The sequence below is a fragment of the Saccopteryx bilineata genome, chromosome 2 (assembly GCF_036850765.1).
Source record: "Saccopteryx bilineata isolate mSacBil1 chromosome 2, mSacBil1_pri_phased_curated, whole genome shotgun sequence".
NCBI classification, from domain to species: domain Eukaryota; kingdom Metazoa; phylum Chordata; class Mammalia; order Chiroptera; family Emballonuridae; genus Saccopteryx; species Saccopteryx bilineata.
This window is the reverse complement of record NC_089491.1, coordinates 313,820,757-313,839,613: the sequence shown is the minus strand read 5'-3', so window position 1 is coordinate 313,839,613 and position 18,857 is coordinate 313,820,757. Positions and strand designations below refer to the sequence as shown.

Sequence of the window (18,857 nt, the reverse complement as noted above, 5' to 3'; positions counted from 1 at the left end):
TTGTCATCTCTCTGTTCCTGTCTGTCTCTGTTTATCCCTCTCTCTGTCTCTGTAAAAAAACAACAAATTACCAATGTTGAAGCTGCTGATACTTTACTCCAACTATTAGCCTTTGGAAACGCTAACCAAGATGCCAAAAGGCTACTGGCCTAATGAAAGAAAAATTAGATTTAACTGGATACATTAAATATGCTAAGGAGTTGACACAGAGCTACAGGCCTACTATGATGGCTCAAGCTATGGCAGGATTAAAGTTAAACTCAAAATTTCCAGGAAAATGCTATAACTGTGACAAGGTGGGACATACTAAAAAGGATTGTAATAAAAAAGGCAATAGAATAACTCCCCAGCAAAAACGAGGGAATGAGGGAGGAAAGCCACCTGGAATATGCCCATGTTGTAGAAAAGGTAACCATTGGTCTAGCCAATCTCAGTCTCATCATAAAAATGGAACACCGCTGGCCCTGGCCGGTGCGCTCAGTGGTAGAGCATTGGCCTGGTGTGCAGGTGTCCCGGGTTCGATTCCCGGCCAGGACACACAGGAGAAGCGCCCATATGCTTCTCCACCCCTCCCACTCTCCTTCCTCTCTGTCTCTCTCTTCCCCTCCCGCAGCCAAGGCTCCATTGGAGCAAAGATGGCCTGGGCGCTGGGGATGGCTCCTTGGCCTCTGCCCCAGGCGCTAAAGTGGCTGTGGTTGCAGCAGAGCGACACCCCAGATGGGCAGAGCATCGCCCTTTGGTGGGCATGCCGTGTGGATCCCGGTTGGGTGCATGCGGGAGTCTGTCTGACTGCCTCCCCGTTTCCGACTTCAGAAAAATACAAAGGAACACCGCTACAGGGAAAAACAATCAGCAGGGCGTGTTCCCAGCCTTGTTCCAAAGGGAGCATACCCAGTGCAGCAGGAAGGTTTCAGGCTTCCTCAGGAGTAATACTCCGCAGTGTCCTGGAATTATCCCCAGCCACAGCAGGGAGTGCAGCAGAAGATATTACTACCAGTGAGGGTATTCTTTTAATCCTTGGACAGGACCCTTTAAAGGTCAAGACCGGTTTATGTAGACCACTACCTCCTAATATGGTGAGACTTTTACTAAGACTTTCCAGTTTAACATCCAGTTCATACTGGAATTACTGATAGTGACTATACTGGGGAAATTATAGTCCTGATGTCTTCTTCAATCCCATGGAAGGCAGATCCTGGAGAACGGATCATTCAATTTTTATTGTTGCACTATATTTTCAATTGGGTCAAGTCAAAAGGTCCATGGCTCATAAGGATTTGGGAGCTCTGGACAAGCAGGGGTCTTTTTTTTTAATAATAATTTTATTTTTTTAATGGGGCGACATCAATAAATCAGGATACATATATTCAAAGATAACAAGTCCAGGTTATCTTGTCGTTCAATTATGTTGCATACCCATCACCCAAAGTCAGATTGTCCTCTGTCGCCTTCTATCTAGTTTTCTTTGTGCCCCTCCCCCTCCCCCTTTCCCTCTCCCCCCTCCTCCCCATAACCACCACACTCTTATCAATGTCTCTTAGTTTCACTTTTATGTCCCACCTACTTATGGAATAATGCAGTTCCTGTTTTTTTCTGATTTACTTATTTCACTCCTTATAATGTTATCAAGATCCCACCATTTTCCTGTAAATGATCTGATGTCATCATTTCTTATGGCTGAGTAGTATTCCATAGTGTATATGTGCCACATCTTCTTTAGCCAGTCATCTATTGACGGGCATTTTGGTTGTTTCCATGTCCTAGCCACTGTGAACAGTGCTGCAATGAACATGGGGCTGCATGTGTCTTTACGTATCAATGTTTCTTGAGTTTTGGGGGTATATACCCAGTAGAGGGATTGCTGGGTCATAAGGTAGTTCTATTTGCAGTTTTTTGAGGAACCATCATACTTTCTTCCATAATGGTTGTACTACTTTACATTCCCACCAACAGTATATGAGGGTTCCTTTTTCTCCACAGCCTCTCCAACATTTGCTATTACCTGTCTTGTTGATAATAGCTAATCTAATAGGTGTGAGGTGGTATCTCATTGAAGTTTTGATTTGCATTTCTCTAATAACTAATGAAGCTGAGCATCTTTTCATATATCTGTTGGTCATTTGTATTTCTTCCTGGGAGAAGTGTCTGTTCATTTCCTCTTCCCATTTTTTTATTGGATTGTTTGTTTGTTGTTGAGTTTTATGAGTTCTTTGTATATTTTGGATATTAGGCCCTTATCTGAGCTGTTGTTTGAAAATATCATTCCCATCTAGTTGGCTGTCTGTTTATTTTGTTATCAGTTTCTCTTGCTGAGAAAAACTTCTTAGTCTGATGTAGTCCCTCATTAATTTTTGCCTTCACTTCTCTTGCCTTTGGAGTCAAATTCATAAAATGCTCTTTAAAACCCAGGTCCATGAGTTTAGTACCTATGTCTTCTTCTATGTACTTTATTGTTTCAGGTCTTATGTTTATTTATTTATTTTTTATTTATTTATTTATTCATTTTGAGAGAGGAGAGAGAGAGAGGAGAGAGAGACAGAGAGAGAGAAGGGGGGAGGAGCAGGAAGCATCAACTCCCATATGTGCCTTGACCAGGCAAGCCCAGGGTTTCGAACTGGCGCCCTCAGCATTTCCAGGTCGACGCTTTATCCACTGCGCCACCACAAGTCAGGCCTCAGGTCTTATATTTAGATCTTTGATCCATTTTGAATTAATTTTAGTACAGGGGGCCAAACTGTAGTCCAGTTTCATTCTTTTGCATGTGGCTTTCCAGTTTTCCCAGCACCATTTATTGAAGAGGATTTCTTTTCTCCATTGTGTGTTGTTGGCCCCTTTATCAAAAATTATTTGACTATATATATGTGGTTTTATTTCTGGGTTTTCTATTCTGTTACATTGGTCTGAATGTTTATTTTTCTGCCAATACCATGCTGTTTTGATTGTTGTGGGCCTATAATATAGTTTGAAGTCAGGTATTGTAATGCTCCCAGCTTCATTCTTTTTCTTTAGGATTGCTTTGGCTATTCGGGGTTTTTTATATTTCCATATAAATCTGATGATTTTTTTGCTCCATTTCTTTAAAAAATGTCATTGGAATTTTGATGGGAATTGCATTAAATTTGTATATTGCTTTGGGTAATATGGCCATCTTGATTATATTTATTCTTCCTAACCAAGAACAAGGAATATTCTTCCATCTCATTATATCTTTTTCGATTTCCCTTAACAATGCTTTATAGTTTTCATTATATAAATCCTTTACATTCTTTGTTATGTTTATTCCTAAGTATTTTATTTTTTTTGTTGCAATCGTGAAGGGGATTATTCTTTTGAGTTCGTTCTCAAATGTTTCATTGTTGGCATATAGAAAGGCTATTGACTTCTGTATGTTAATTTTGTATCCAGCGACCTTACTGTATTGGCTTATTGTTTCTAGTAGTCTTTTTGTGGATTCTTTGGGGTTTTCGATGTATAGGATCATATCATCTGCAAAAAGTGATACCTTTACTTCTTCTTTTCCCATATGGATGCCTTTTATTTCTTTGTCTTGTCTGATTTCTCTGGCTAGAACCTCTAGTACCACATTAAATAAGAGTGGAGAGAGTGGACAACCCTGTCTTGTTCCTGATTTAAGGGGGAAAGCCTTCAGTTTAGTGCCATTTAATATAATGTTAGCTGATGGTTTATCATATATGGCCTTTATCATGTTGAGATCTTTTCCTTCTATACCCATTTTGTTGAGAGTCTTAAACATAAAATTGTGTTGTATTTTATCGAAAGCCTTTTCTGCGTCTATTGATAAGATCATGTGGTTTTTGTTCTTTGTTTTGTTGATATGGTGTATTACGTTAACCGTTTTACGTATGTTGAACCATCCTTGAGATTCTGGGATGAATCCCACTTGATCATGATGTATTATTTTTTTAATATGTTGTTGTATTCGATTTGCTAGTATTTTGTTTAGTATTTTAGCATCTGTATTCATTAGAGATATTGGTCTGTAGTTTTCTTTCTTTGTGCCATCCTTGCCTGGTTTTGGTATGAGGGTTATGTTGGCCTCATAAAATGTGTTTGGAAGTATTGCTTCTTCTTCAATTTTTTGGAAGACTTTGAGTAGAATAGGAACCAAGTCTTCTTTGAATGTTTGATAAAATTCGCTGGTATAGCCGTCAGGGCCTGGACTTTTATTGTTGGGGAGGTTTTTAATGGTTTTTTCTATTTCTTCTCTACTAATAGGTCTGTTTAGGCTTTCTGCTTCTTCTTGACTCTGTCTAGGAAGGTTGTATTGTTCTAGGAATTTATCCATTTCTTCTAGGTTGTTGAATTTAGTGGCATAAAGTTTTTCATAGTATTCTACAATAATTCTTTGTATATCTACGGTGTCCATGGTGATTTCTCCTCTTTCATTTTGAATTTTGTTCATATGAGTTCTTTCTCTTTTTTCCTTGGTAAGTCTTGCCAAGGGTTTGTCAATTTTGTTGATATTTTCAAAGAACCAGTTCCTTGTTCTATTAATTTTTTTCTGTAGTTTTTCTGTTCTCTATTTCATTTATTTCTGCTCTGATTTTTATTATCTCCTTTCTTCAGCTGGTTTTGGGTTGTCTTTGTTCTTCTTTTTCTAGTTCCTTAAGGTGTGAAGTTAAGGGGTTCACTTGGGCTCTCTCTTGTTTGTTCATATATGCCTAAAAGTGATATGAACTTCCCTCTTATCACTGCTTTTGCTGCATCCCATAGATTCTGATATGTCGTATTGTCATTTTCATTTGTCTGTATATATCTTTTGATCTCTGCACTTATTTCTTCTTTGACCCATTCATTTTTTAAAAGTATGTTGTTTAGTTTCCACATTTTTGTGGGATTCAGGGGTCTTTTTAACAGAAAAAAATTTAGATGAAAGTCCCACCTGTGAAGTGACTATACAAAATAAAAAACTTACTCATATTCATTCACATACTAATCTACCAGGACCCTTAGCTGTATGCAATACTATAGCTGACAAACTGGTTATGCCCACTCTTACTAAGGCAAGTCAGTTTCATGACTTGATTCATGTTAATGCCTCAGGACTCTGCTATATTCCAACTGTACTGGAAACAGGCTGAAGATATTGTACGCACATGTCCTAAATGTCAAATCATTAACAATCCCAAACAGTGGCCTCCTGGGATTAATCTCCAAGGCTTGGAACCAAATCACATTTGGCAGATGGATGTAATGCACATTCCATCTTTTGTTTGGTAAACAGTCACCTTCCAAAAGGGTTATGGGAATGCTAATAGCTGCTATCATAGGCATTATAACCCTTACTACTGTTGCAGTGTTATCAGTAGTAAACTTACATCAAAGTATCCAAACTACTAAATTGATTCAAAAATGGCATGAAAATGCTAGTTTAGCATGGTAAAATCAAATTCACATTGACCAAGAAATCAACACACGCTTGGTAGATCTAGAAAATGCAGTTGTTGCTGCTCGGGGAAGAACTAACTGTAAAGACACAGCTTAAAGGTCAATGTGACTGGAATCACACCCCCTTTTGAGTAACCCCACATAGTTATAATGAGACTCTTCTTGGAATGGTGTTTGATGTCATAATCTTAGTTTAGACATTGCACAGCTTCAAGCTAATGATGTTTTTAACATGCAAAATGCAGTTACAAGTTTTATTAGCTTCTAATACTGTGCGTGGCATTGCTGATGGTCTTCAATCACTTAATCCCATTTTTTGAATAAAACAGTGGGGTACTGAATTATTGGGAGATCTCATTGGGATATGTATTATTTTAGTATGTTTTTCTTTAGTCCTCAGATGCTTGAAACAAACCCTCAGACAATTAATGCAGACAGAGGCTGCAAAATTATAAAAAGTAAAATTTTATTTAAAATGTATTTCTCTAATGAGATAAATAAACCTAAATTTCATTAAACATTAAAATAAACATTACTTTCTATTTATTGAATCTGATGCCATCAATGGTAAGATACATTTAATTTTGTTTATATAACTATATCACTCATAAATAATACAGCAAAGATAGAAGAAAACTAGGTCTGGCTGGCTCAAGTTAAGCTCTTTATTTACATGATATTAGAAATGACCTGTTTAAAATGAATGAGGAGCCATCCTCCCTATCCTATCAAAAATGATTATTTGAAAAACAAAATAGCATTGTCCAAAAAAAAAAATTCCCTCCTCCATCTGATTCAAAGCCTTGTTTCACAGGAATAAAGACCTATTACTTGGATAGTTTTTCCATTATTTATTCACTTTGTAAACCATGAAGTACAAATTAGTATTTGTGAGAGCTAAAGTGGGGACTCAAATAAAATATTTAAATTAAGGAGTTTCCATTTGGGACCTCTTAATTCATGCCAGAGACACGACAGAGATTTGAGTTTATCCATTATTCTCCCTTTTAACTTTGAATTTAACTAACTCTTTCATTTCCTTGAATAGTTAAGAGCTTCATCCAATTTTGAAGCCTATTTCCGAAAGAGGGCAAACCCAGTAACACCAAAATGGTTGTGTGTTTTTTTTAAAGTGAGCGAGAGAGAGACAGACACAGGAAGTGAGAGAGATAAGAAGCATCAACTCATAGTTGTGTAACTTTACTTCTTCACTGATTATTTTCTCACATGTGCCTTGATTGGAAAGCTCCAGCTGAGCCAGTGACGCCTTGCTCAAGTCAGTGACCTTGGGCTTCAAGCTAGCAACATGGAGTTTTGAACCTGGGTCTTCAGCATCCAAGGTCAACACTATCCACTGTGCCACCACTGATTAGGCTTAAATTACTTTTTTTTTTTTTTTTTTTGTATTTTTTTGAAGCTGGAAATGGGGAGAGACAGTCAGACAGACTCCCGCATGCGCCCGACCGGGATCCACCCGGCACGCCCACCAGGGGGTGATGCTCTGCCCATCTGCGGTTTTCGCTCTGCTGCAACCACAGCCACTCTAGCGCCTGGGGCAGAGGCCAAGGAGCCATCCCCAGCGCCCGGGCCATCTTTGCTCCAATGGAGCCTTGGCTGCGGGAGGGGAAGAGAGAGACAGAGAGGAAGGAGGGGGGGGGTGGAGAAGCAAATGGGCGCTTCTCCTATGTGCCCTGGCCGGGAATCGAACCCGGGTCCCCCGCACGCCAGGCTGACGCTCTACCGCTGAGCCAACAGGCCAGGGCCTTAAATTACTTCTTATTTTCAAAGCCTATTTATCATTAGCAGGTTCTATGAAATAGCTAAATCTGCTAAGAATCTGCTTTCCCTGCTATGATGTCACTAATAAAAACAAGAGGTTTATTTAAGAGATTTTAGGCATTACGCCTAGAGAATATGGAATTTAACTCTCATCTTCATTAGGTAAGCACTACCATAGTTATCTAGCTGAGAATTAAGCCTGATAACTCTATGCTGTACTTACACCATTCTCCAGTCACTCAATACACAATAACTAATCTTTACTGAAAATATTATCTAAATCTGCTGCTTTAAACACCCTCCTGGTGCTGGCCCCTCCAAGGATGAAAAGGGAATTAGATAATCATAACCAAGAAAAGAGCCCCATAGTCAAAAGGGTCAAGAGTCATAGTTGATGAAAAAACGATAAACCATAAGATCAGCATATGCTACACAAGTAAACTGTTCCTGAGAAAAAATTGTCATCTATATTCAGCAATTAATCCTGATTTCTCCTACTTTCTTTCACTTATACAACAAATAATTGTTAAATTTCTATTATGTATCAGATACTGGGAAATCAAAGGAGAATAAGAGACACAAAAAATCTTGTACTCCTGGAGTTTATAACAGAGGGGGGTATAAAACAAATGACTAGCAAATATAGGAATTATAGATTATAAAAAAAACATGATGTAGAATAAAAGGGGGGACCCTCTTTGGTGGGTGGGACAATCAGAAAAAACAATTTTATTTTTATTTTTTATTTTTTTGTATTTTTCTGAAGCTGGAAACGGGGAGAGACAGTCAGACTCCCGCATGCGCCCGACCGGGATCCACCCAGCACACCCACCAGGGGTGACGCTCTGCCCACCAGGGGGCGATGCTCTGCCCCTCTGGGGCATCGCTCTGCCGCGGCCAGAGCCACTCTAGCGCCTGGGACAGAGGCCAAGGAGCCATCCCCAGTGCCCGGGCCATCTTTGCTCCAGTGGAGCCTTGCTGCGGGAGGGGAAGAGAGAGACAGAGAGGAAGGAGGGGGGGTGGAGAAGCAAATGGGCGCTTCTCCTATGTGCCCTGGCCAGGAATCAAACCCGGGTCCCCCGCACGCCAGGCCAATGCTCTACCGCTGAGTCAACCGGCCAGGGCCAAAAAACAATTTTAAATAAAATGATATTTAAGCTGATATTGACATTATGCTCATCCTAAAAAGACGAGAGGAAACCAATTATGAGAAGAGTTTGAAGAAAAGGTTTTCAGGCAGTAGAAATAATAAGCATAACAATCCTCTGATGGGAAAGAGCGTGGTATGTTCTAGGATTTGAAAGACCAACATGATGTAACACAATGCAGGGAAAGATAGGAACAGATATATTGGGAGTAATGGGGTAGTCAGGGGCCAGATCATTCTTGAAAGTCGGAATAAAGGTAAGCCACTGAAAGACTATAAGTATAATATGTTTAAATTATAAAACCATTTCTCTTTTTAGAATGTGGAGAGTGGACTGAATAGAAACAAAACTGAGTGGACAGATCTGTTAGAAGGCTGTTGCACAATGCAGTAGCCTGAGCAAAAGAGAATAGTGGCATGGACTTGAGTGATAGCAATGGAATTTGGAGAGAGTAGGATATATTTTTAAGAATGGAAATAATAAAAATTCCAGATGGACTGATTAAAGCATTGAAAAAATAGGAGGGGGCTGGGAGAAAAGGTGTAAAGAGGGACAAATATAAGGTGACAAAATGATTTGACTTTTGGTGATGGATATATAACATGATCAACAGTTCAAATGCTATAGAAATGTTTCCTTGAAACCTATGTACTTCCCTCCCCCCGGAAGTTAGAAGCAGGGAGGCAGTCAGACTCCCGCATGTGCCCCAACAGGATCCACCCAGCATGCTCACGAGGATGCAAAGCTCTGCCCATCTGGGGCGTTGCTCTGTTGTGGTGGGAGCTGTTCTAGCGCCTGAGGCAGAGGCTATGGAGCCGTCCTCAGTGCTCTGGTCAACTTTGCTCCAATGGAGCCTTGGCTGTGGGAGGGGAAGAGAGAGAGAAGAAGGAGAGGGGGAGGGGTGGATAAGCAGATGGGTGCTTCTCTTGTGTGCCCTGGCCGGGAATCGAACCCAGGACTTCTACACACCAGGCCAATACTCTACTGCTAAGCCAACCAGCCAGGGCGAAATCTATGTACCTTATTGATTAATGTAACTCTGTTGAAGTTAATTTTCTAAATAAAATTTTAAAACAAATAAAAGAAAAAAATAGGAGGAATTTAGAACGTCTTCTAGGTACTTTTTACTTGTTTGATAAGCTTATAGTAGAACCATAGAAGGTATTATTATTACTCAAATGCTAAACAAAGCCTTGACATTTCTCCCCTAAATAAACAGAAAGATAAATCTTACTCAACTTTCAAGCAGATAAATGATCAGGAAAAGCAGGGGCCTTCTTCCTTTGATTATTACATATCCATAAATCATCTTATTTCTTTAGAATATGGAAAAAAATTTTTTAAAATATTTTATTTATTGATTTTTAGCGAGGAGGAGTGGTAAGCATCAACTTGTAGTAGTTGCTTCTTATAGGTGCTTTGACTGGGCAAGCCTGGGGTTTCGAACTGGCGATGTCAGTGCTCCAGGTTGACACTTTATCCACTGTGCCACCACAGGTCAGGCTGAACATGGAAAATATTTGAAACTGAACTGATGAAGAGTTGGGTTTTCCTAGATGACATACTTAGGAAATCAAATGCTACAGATACAGAGTTGTTTATTGAAAGTTCAGTGAGGAAGATTTATGTCATTCTGACTCCTAGATAGCAAACTTCTTCAGAGTGAGTATAAATTAAATGGTAAAGAAAAAAGCTTGACCCCACTGGAAATACATAAATAATAACAAGAACGCAAAAACACTTTACCCAAACTCAAGAAACACCATTTTTCCCCATAGTAATATATTGTGTATACTGATACTCACCAACATGAATGGGGGCTGGGAATAACCCATATTCATGCTCTCCTGGAGAGTATTCAAGCTTCTCTTTCTTTAATTGAATCAATCGGCTCTTTGGGCTATGATTTAAAAAAAAAAGAAAAAAAGACTGTTAGAGGCAACATTTCCTCCTGTGGTAATATATAGAAAACAGATCATACTATCAAGAGTATTTGTTTTAAAAATCTACATTTCTGAAATAATCTTTTAGAAATTATATATAAGAACCTCATTAGTATTCTGCAACAGTTATGCATAAGAAACCTCAATTTCAGATCTGATCATAATGATTACCTTGTATTTTGTTAACAATTTATAGTTTATAAAGTACTTTCACATATTATAATTTAAATCAACCCTATGTTGACCAGTAATGATGCAGTGGATAGAGTATCAACCTGGGATGCTGAGGTCCCAGGTTTGAAACTGAGGTCACCAAGTTGAGCGCAGGCTCATCCAGCTTGAGCACAGGCTCACCAGCTTGGGCATGGAATTGCCAGCTTGAGCATAGATCACAGACATGATCCCATGGTTGTATGTATCACAGACATGATCCCATGGTTGCTGGCTTGAGAACCCCTCAAGCCCATCAAAGCATGTAAGAGAAACAATCAATGAACAACTCAAGTGACGTAGCTATGAATTGATGCTTCTTGGTCTCTCTCCCTTTCAGTCTTTCTCTCTCTCCCTCTCTCTTGCTAAAATAAACAAACAAACAAATAAATAAATAAACCCTGTGTAGTAGACAAGAGGAAATATTAACTAGTTTATAGGTTTGAAAATACACACTATATGAGACTGCCTTAATTTCATTAACTGGTAAGGAGTCTTATGATGAAAAAATTCAGTTTCTTGTTCAACTCTGATTTATTTTATTCCATGATGTTCCTATAGGTTTGTCTCTTTCACTCAACCTATTAGTTTGTGTTCCTAATGTTTGGTATGAAATCCTAATGTTTGGTATGTCAAGAAATATGACAAATAGGAAGGGAAGTAAAAAGAAGGGGAAAAAATGAGAAAAAAGAAAGAGGAAAATGGGCTCAGGAGAGCCTCATTTACTCTACTCTTATTTTATTTTGGCTTAAAGTTCCAATAAATAAAGCAAGGCTAATATATTTCTTTTCTCTATGAATGACAACATATTGTCTTTTAAAAACAAAGCTACTATTTTGTAACAAGTACTATATCTTGTTACAAGTAGATAAACTAATACACATTTTGAAAATAAGAAAATCGAGGTCCAAATAAGTTATCTACAGACCCGAAGTTCTTATATTTGAAGACTGGTTCTTTCTAGTGGATCACTTATTTGTTTACTCAACAGTTAGTTAGCACTCATTAAGTCCAGATCCTGTTCTAAGTTCTAAGAAACAGTGGTGAATATGATTGTTTACATTTTACTTGGACAGATATGACAATAAGAAAAACTAAGAAAACAGGGAAAATAATCATCTAATAATAAATGCCAGGCAAACAACTAAAATGTGATAAATAGATAATAATATGGAAATAGTTTCCTAAGGTCATAACATTAAGCTAAGATGTAAATGTTCCTGAGATATCAGTCATGAGAGCATCTGGGAAGTGGAGGAAGATCAAGCAGAGGAGACAGCTAGTATAAGATCAAAGCGGGAATGAGACTGGAGAATCAGAAAAAAATGAAAGGCTGCTGATGTAGTCCATTTGGAATCAGAAATTAGGTCATATAAATTTTTTTAAAGCAGTGGTAAGAAGTTTCTGAAACAGTTACAAAGGAGGAAAGGGACAGATACTATAGGTAGATTGTTCTATCTGTATATATCTAAATTTCTCAATTTAAAAAAGTTACCCAAAATAATGACTGTGAATAGAAAGGTGAATTTTTCCCCCGTCACCTTTTATTTGTTTCTCTTTATGCCTCTCCCCCTCACCCACTCCTCTCTCTCGTTCCTCCCCCTGGTAACCACTGCACTCTTATCTATGTCCATGAGTCTTCTGTGTCCCGCCCATGTATGGAATCATATAGTTCTTAGCTTTTTCTGATTTACTTTTTTCACTCCATATAATGTTATCAAGGTACATCCATGTTGTCACAAATGATACCATGTCATCATTTCTTATGACTGAGTAGTATTTCATTGTATATATGTACCACATCTTCTTTATTTAATCATCTATTGAAGAGCATTTTGGTTGTTTCCGTGTTTTGGCCACCGTGAACAATGCTGCGATGAACATGGGGGTGCATGTGTCATTATGTACCAAAGTTTTCAAGTTTTGGGGGTATATATCCAGTAGAGAGATTGCTGGGTCATATGGTAGTTCTACTCTTAATATTTTGAGGAACCATCATACTTTTTTCCATAATAATTGTACTACTTTACATTCCCACCAATGGTGAATGAGAGTTCCATTTTCTCTGCAGCCTCTCCAATACTTATTACCTGTCTTGTTGATAATAGCTAATCTAACAGGTGTGAGGTGGTATCTCATTGTAGTTTTGATATGCATTTCTTTAATAGGTGAATTTTTAAAGCCAAGTAAAAAATTTTTTTCTTCTTTATCAAAGTCAAATATGTAGATTAGAATATTACTGTGTGCAGAACCAAGTATTCTATATGAAAGGAAATTTGGTCTATACTTTATTAGATTCAAGACTTACACAAACTGATTAACTAGAGAATATAAAACTTTTAAGTTAGCTAAAACAGGAATGAAAGCAAAGCACACATTTTACCCTGCTGCCATTAGGGTAAGAAAGCATATAATAGACAGTAGCAGGGATGAAAAGACTTGGCCACCCTAAAGTGAACAAAAATACAATACCATAGAAAAGCCAAAAAGTAAGTATAGTTCTACTCCCCCAAATAAATGAAACCTTGAATACATCTCCTCAATCACTGACTGGGTCCATACCAAAAGCAATTTTATCCTTGACTTTGCAATACTGATATCTAAAATATGTGATACCATTATGCACATAATAATCATAAGAGAAACTGTTTTCATAGTTCTCAGCCAAGTCTAATTTTGGTTTTAATTTAGGCATGGCTGCTTATTTTTCTGTTGGTAACCACAGGAACTATTACTTTTTTTTTTAAGCAAGAGAGACAGAGTCAGACAGACTGACAGAAAGGGACAGAGATGAGAAGCAGCAACTGGTAGTGTGGCACTTTAATTGTTCATTGATTGCTTCTCATATGCACCTTAACTGGGGCGGTGGGGAGTGAGCGGGAGTGGGAGTGGCTCCAGTCAAGCCACTGACCTTGGCCTTAAACTAGTGACCTTAAGCTTCAAATCAGTGACCTCTGGGATCAAGCCAGGGACTATGGGATCATGTTGATGATCCTAAGATCAAGCGGCTAAGCCTGTGTTCAAGCCAGTAAGGCAGCGTTCAGCTGGATGACCCACGCTCAAGCTGGTGACCTCAGTGTCCCAGGTCAACAGACTATCCACTGTGCCACCAATGGTCTGGCTCTCTGTTATTTTTGTAATATTGTTCTGTGTGAGCTCTGCAGAGTAACAGATTAAGAGAGATAATTAGGTTGTCTTAGTCAGTTTTTCTTGAATATTTTGAACACTCCTAGCATTTTCTGTGATATTCATTTGTTTGTATGCTGTTAGTTCAAATCACTCAGGAGAAAAATCTTTATACCTGTAGGAATGAAGAGTAGCCGCTTCAGATACAAAACTGTGATAATTTATAGTAAACTTTTTGTGATAGGTGTTTACTTTTGACCTATGGCTTATGCTGCAAAAATAAAACCACTTAGTTCTAGGTATATGTGTGTGAATAAACCACTCTCTCCCTTTTAAAACTGTTTATTTTAGAGAGAGGAAGAAAGAGAAGGAAAGACAGGAACATCAATCTGTTCCTATATGTGCTCTGACCAGGGATCAAACTGGCAAACCTCTGCGATCAACTGGGATTCATTCCAGGAGCACAAGGATGGTTCAACATATATGTCGATCAACATAATATACCATTATCAATGAAACAAAGAACAAAACTCATATGATCCTAGCAACAGATGCAGAAAAGGCATCTGATAAAATACAACATCCCTTTATATTTAAAACACTCAATGAAATGGGTATAGAAGGAAAGTACCTCAACATAATCAAGGCCAGCCTGACCATATGTTGGCGCAGTGTATAGAGTACTGGCCTGGGATGCTGAAGACTCAGGTTCAAAACTGCAAGGTTGTTGACTTGAGTGCAGGATCGCCAGCTTGTGCATGGGATCACAGACATGACCCCATGGTTGCTGGCTTGATCCCAAAGGTCACAGGCTTGAATACCAAGGTCACTGACTTGGCTGAAGCCCCTGGTCAATCTATTAACAACTAAAGTGCTGTAACAGCAAGTTGATGCTTCTCATCTCTTTCCTGTCTGTCCCTGCCTTTCCTTCTCTCTCTCTCAAAAAAAAAACACAAAAAACAAAAAACAAAAAACCCATAATAGAGGCCATATATGACAAATCACCAGCTAATATCATACTAAATGGTGAAAAAAATGAAGATTTTTTCCTTTAAAATCAGGAACAAGACAAGGCTGCCCACTCTCTCCATCTTTATTCAACATAGTTCCAGGAGGTTTAGCCAGAGCAATCAGACAAGAGAAAGAAATAAAATGCATCCATATCAGGAAAGAAGTAGTAGAGGTATCACTTTTTGCAGATGACATGATCCTGTATATAGAAAACCCAAAGACTCCACTGAAAAACTATTAGAAACACACCAATACAGTAAAATCACAGAATACAAAAATCAATATATAAGGTCTACTGGAAAGTTCTGTCCGTTTTTAGAATAAAACAAAATACAAATTTTTCTTACCGTCAATAAACTTTATTAAATAATATAATTGCCATTATTATTAATGATTTCTTGCCAGCATGAGGGTAATTTGTATATCCCATTTTTGAAAAATGTTTTATCTTTTGATGTGAAAAATTGAACCAGTGCTTGTTTGATATCTTCTTCATTTTTGAATTTTTTGCCCTTCAAAAAATTCTGTAAGGACAAAAACAAGTGATAGTCGGTATTTTTCCTTCACCAAACACTTTCAATAAATTTCTACATGCTTCTGTATAGCATTTCTTCCTTGTTGAAATCTGTAAAAATTATAGTGGCGTAAATGATCTTTATCAGTAGCCATGGGTATACTATTGCTTCACACAAAAGACTAACGTGAATCAACTTTGTTTTAATTTGCTACGTATGTATACATCAAGTGATAAAAATAGAGAGGCACACATGTGCCAAATAAACATGTGCTTACGTGTCGAAACTTGTGATAGAAATGAACAGAACTTTCTGGGAGACCTTATACAAGTCTATTGTTTTCCTATATGCCAATGATGAAACTTGAGAAAATGGAACTAAAAAACCTCCAATTCCTTTTACAATTGCAACACAAAAAATAAAATATCTAGGAACAAACTTAATAAAGGATTCGAAGGACCTATCTACTGAAAACTACAAAGCATTATTGAATAAAATTAATAAAGAATGAAATGAAAAAATATTCCATGTTCATGGATTGGAAGAATCAATATACATACTTAAAATGACCATATCAACCAAAGCAATATACAAATTTAATGCAATACTATTAAAATCACAGTGTCATTTTAATTTAAAAAATTTTTTCTTTTTTTTTAAATTTTTTAATTTTTTGTATTTTTCTGAAGCTGGAAACAGGGAGAGACAGCCAGACAGACTCCCGCATGCACCTGACCGGGATCCACCCGGCACGCCCACCAGGGGGCGACGCTCTGCCCCCCCCCCCCCCGGGCGTCGCTCAGCCTCTACCAGAGCCACTCCAGCGCCCAGGGCAGAGGCCAAGGAGCCATCCCCAGCACCCGGGCCATCCCTGCTCCAATGGAGCCCTGGCTGCGGGAGGGGAAGAGAGAGACAGAGAGGAAGGGGGGGTGTGGAGAAGCAAATGGGTGCTTCTCCTATGTGCCCTGGCCAGGAATTGAACCCGGGTCCCCTGCACGCCATGCCGACGCTCTACCGCTGAGCCAACTGGCCAGGGCTTAAAAATTTTTTTCTTTAAGTGAGAGGAGGGTAGATAGTGAGGCAGACTCCTGCATGTGTCCCAATCGTGACCCACCCAGAAATCCCACTGGGGGACAATGCTCAAGCACTGAGCTATTTTTAGTGCCTGATGTTGATTTGCTCCAATGGAGTTACCCTCAACACCCAGGGCCAAGGCTCAAACCTACTGAGGCACTAGCTGCAGGAGGAAAGTGGGAGAAAAGGAGCAGGAGGGGGAGAAGCAGATGGTCGCTTCTCCTGTGTGCCCTGAATGGGAATTGAATCTGACACATCCATATGTTAAGGCCAATGCTCTATCCCAGGAGTAGTCAACCTTTTTATACCTACTGCCCACTTTTGTATCTCTGTTAGTAGTAAAATTTTCTAACCACCCACCGGTTCCACAGTAACGTGATTTATAAAGTAGGGAAGTAACTTTACTTTATAAAATTTATAAAGCAGAGTTACAGCAAGTTAATGTATATAATATTAATTACTTACCAAGTACTTTATGTCGAATTTTCACTAAGTTTGGCAGAATAAATCTTTATAAAACAACTTACTATAGTTAAATCTATCTTTTTATTTATACTTTGGTTGCTCCACTACCGCCCACCATGAAAGCTGGAACGCCCACTAGTGGGCAGTAGGGACCAGGTTGACTACCACCGCTCTTATCCACTGAGCCACTGGCTATGGCCTACCAATGTCATTAAAAAAAAAAAATCACCAGGTTTGTATGGGACCATGAAAGACCTTGAATAAATAGCTAAAGCAATCCTGAGAAAAAAAGAATAAAGCTGGAGGTATTATACTACCTGACTTAAAATTATACTGTAGAGCCACAATAATCAAAACAGCATGGTATTAGCAAAAAAACAAAAATAAAAACAAAACAAAACCACAAAAAACCAGACATACAGACCAACGGAACAAAACGGAGAGCCTAGAAATAAAACCACTTATATACGGACAAATCATCTTCAACAAAGGAACCAAAAACACACAATAGAGAAAAGAAGCTGGCCCTGGCCGGTTGGCTCAGCAGTAGAGCGTCGGCCTGGCGTGCGGGGGACCTGGGTTCGATTCCCGGCCAGGGCACATAGGAAAGCGCCCATTTGCTTCTCCACCCCCCACCCCTCCTTCCTCTCTGTCTCTCTCTTCCCCTCCCGCAGCCGAGGCTCCACTGGAGCAAAGATGGTCCGGGCGCTGGGGATGGCTCCTTGGCCTCTGCCCCAGGCGCTAGAGCAGCTCTGGTCGCAGCAGAGCGATGCCCCAGAGGGGCAGAGCATCGCCCCCTGGTGGGCAGAGCATCGCCCCTGGTGGGCGTGCCGGGTGGATCCCGGTCGGGCGCATGCGGGAGTCTGTCTGACTGTCTCTCCCTGTTTCCAGCTTCAGAAAAAAATACAAAAAAAAAAAAAAAAGAGAGAGAGAGAGAATAATCTTCAATAAATGGTGCTGGCAAAACTGGAAAACCTCATGCAAAAGTATAAAACTTGCCTGACCTGTTGTGGCACAGTGGATAAAGTGTCGACCTGAAATGCTGAGGTCGCCGGTTCAAAACCCCAGGCTTGCCTGGTCAAGGCACATATGGGAGTCAATGCTTCCTGCTCCTCCCCCCCTTCTCCCTCTCCCTCTCCCTCTCTCTCTCTCTCTTCTCTAAAATAAATTAAAAAGTAAAAATAATTTTAAAAAAACCAGAAAATGCATTAAAAAGAAAAAAGAATAAAACTTGACTACAGTTTGACCCCTTGCATAAAAATTAATTCAAAATGGATATAGACCTAAATATAAGATCTAAAACAATAAATTAGATAGAAGAAAACATAGGCACTAAACCAGGGGTCCCCAAACTTTTTACACAGGGGGCCAGTTCACTGTCCCTCAGACCATTGGAGGGCCAGACTATAAAAAAAACTATGAACAAATCCCTATGCACACTGCACATATCTTATTTTAAAGTAAAAAAACAAAACAGGAACAAATACAATATTTAAAGTAAAGAACAAGTAAATTTAAATCAACAAACTGACCAGTATTTCAATGGGAACTACGGGCCTGCTTTTGGCTAATGAGATGGTCAATGTCCGGTTCCATATTTGTCACTGCTAGATGTAACAAGTGATGTGATGTGCTTCCGGAGCCGTGAGGCGTGCATCCCACGTCACTGGAAGTAGTACTGTATGTGAGCGATGCCATGCTTTGCGTCTCTCACTGACCACCAATGAAAGAGGTACCCCTTCTGGAAGTGCAGCGGGGGCCTGATAAATGGCCTCAGGGGGCCGCATGTGGCCCGTGGGCCGTAGTTTGGGGACCCCTGCACTAAACTCATGGTCCTTGGCCATAGAGAACAATTTATGAATTTGACCCCAAAGGCAAGGGAAGTAAAGGCAAAAATAAATTAATGAGGCTATAGCAAACGAAAAAGCTTCTGCAGAGCAAAAGAACCTGACAACAAAACAAGTAGGCAGCCAACTAAATGGGAGATGATACTTCAAACAATAGTTCCAATAAGTGGTTAATGTCCAAAATATATAAAGAACTCACAAAGCTCAGCCACAAACAAGCAAACAATACAATTAAAAACTGGGGAGAGGATTTGCACAGACATTTCTTCCAAGAGGACATACAAATGGCTAACAGATATATGAAAAGATGCTCATCTTCACTAGCTATTA

General features: G+C 39.2%; 1 protein-coding gene across 4 annotated transcripts in view; it reads right to left on the bottom strand.

Annotated features, from left to right (window-relative positions):
- Window positions 1-18,857, bottom strand: part of ASH1L (ASH1 like histone lysine methyltransferase) — a 319,672-nt gene that overhangs the window by 88,852 nt on the left and 211,963 nt on the right. For all 4 annotated transcript variants that reach the window (XM_066261892.1, XM_066261891.1, XM_066261895.1 and 1 more), the window contains one exon: window positions 10,142-10,236. In XM_066261892.1, coding sequence (XP_066117989.1) covers window positions 10,142-10,236 — 95 coding nt within the window. The remainder of the gene's footprint in view (window positions 1-10,141; window positions 10,237-18,857) is intronic.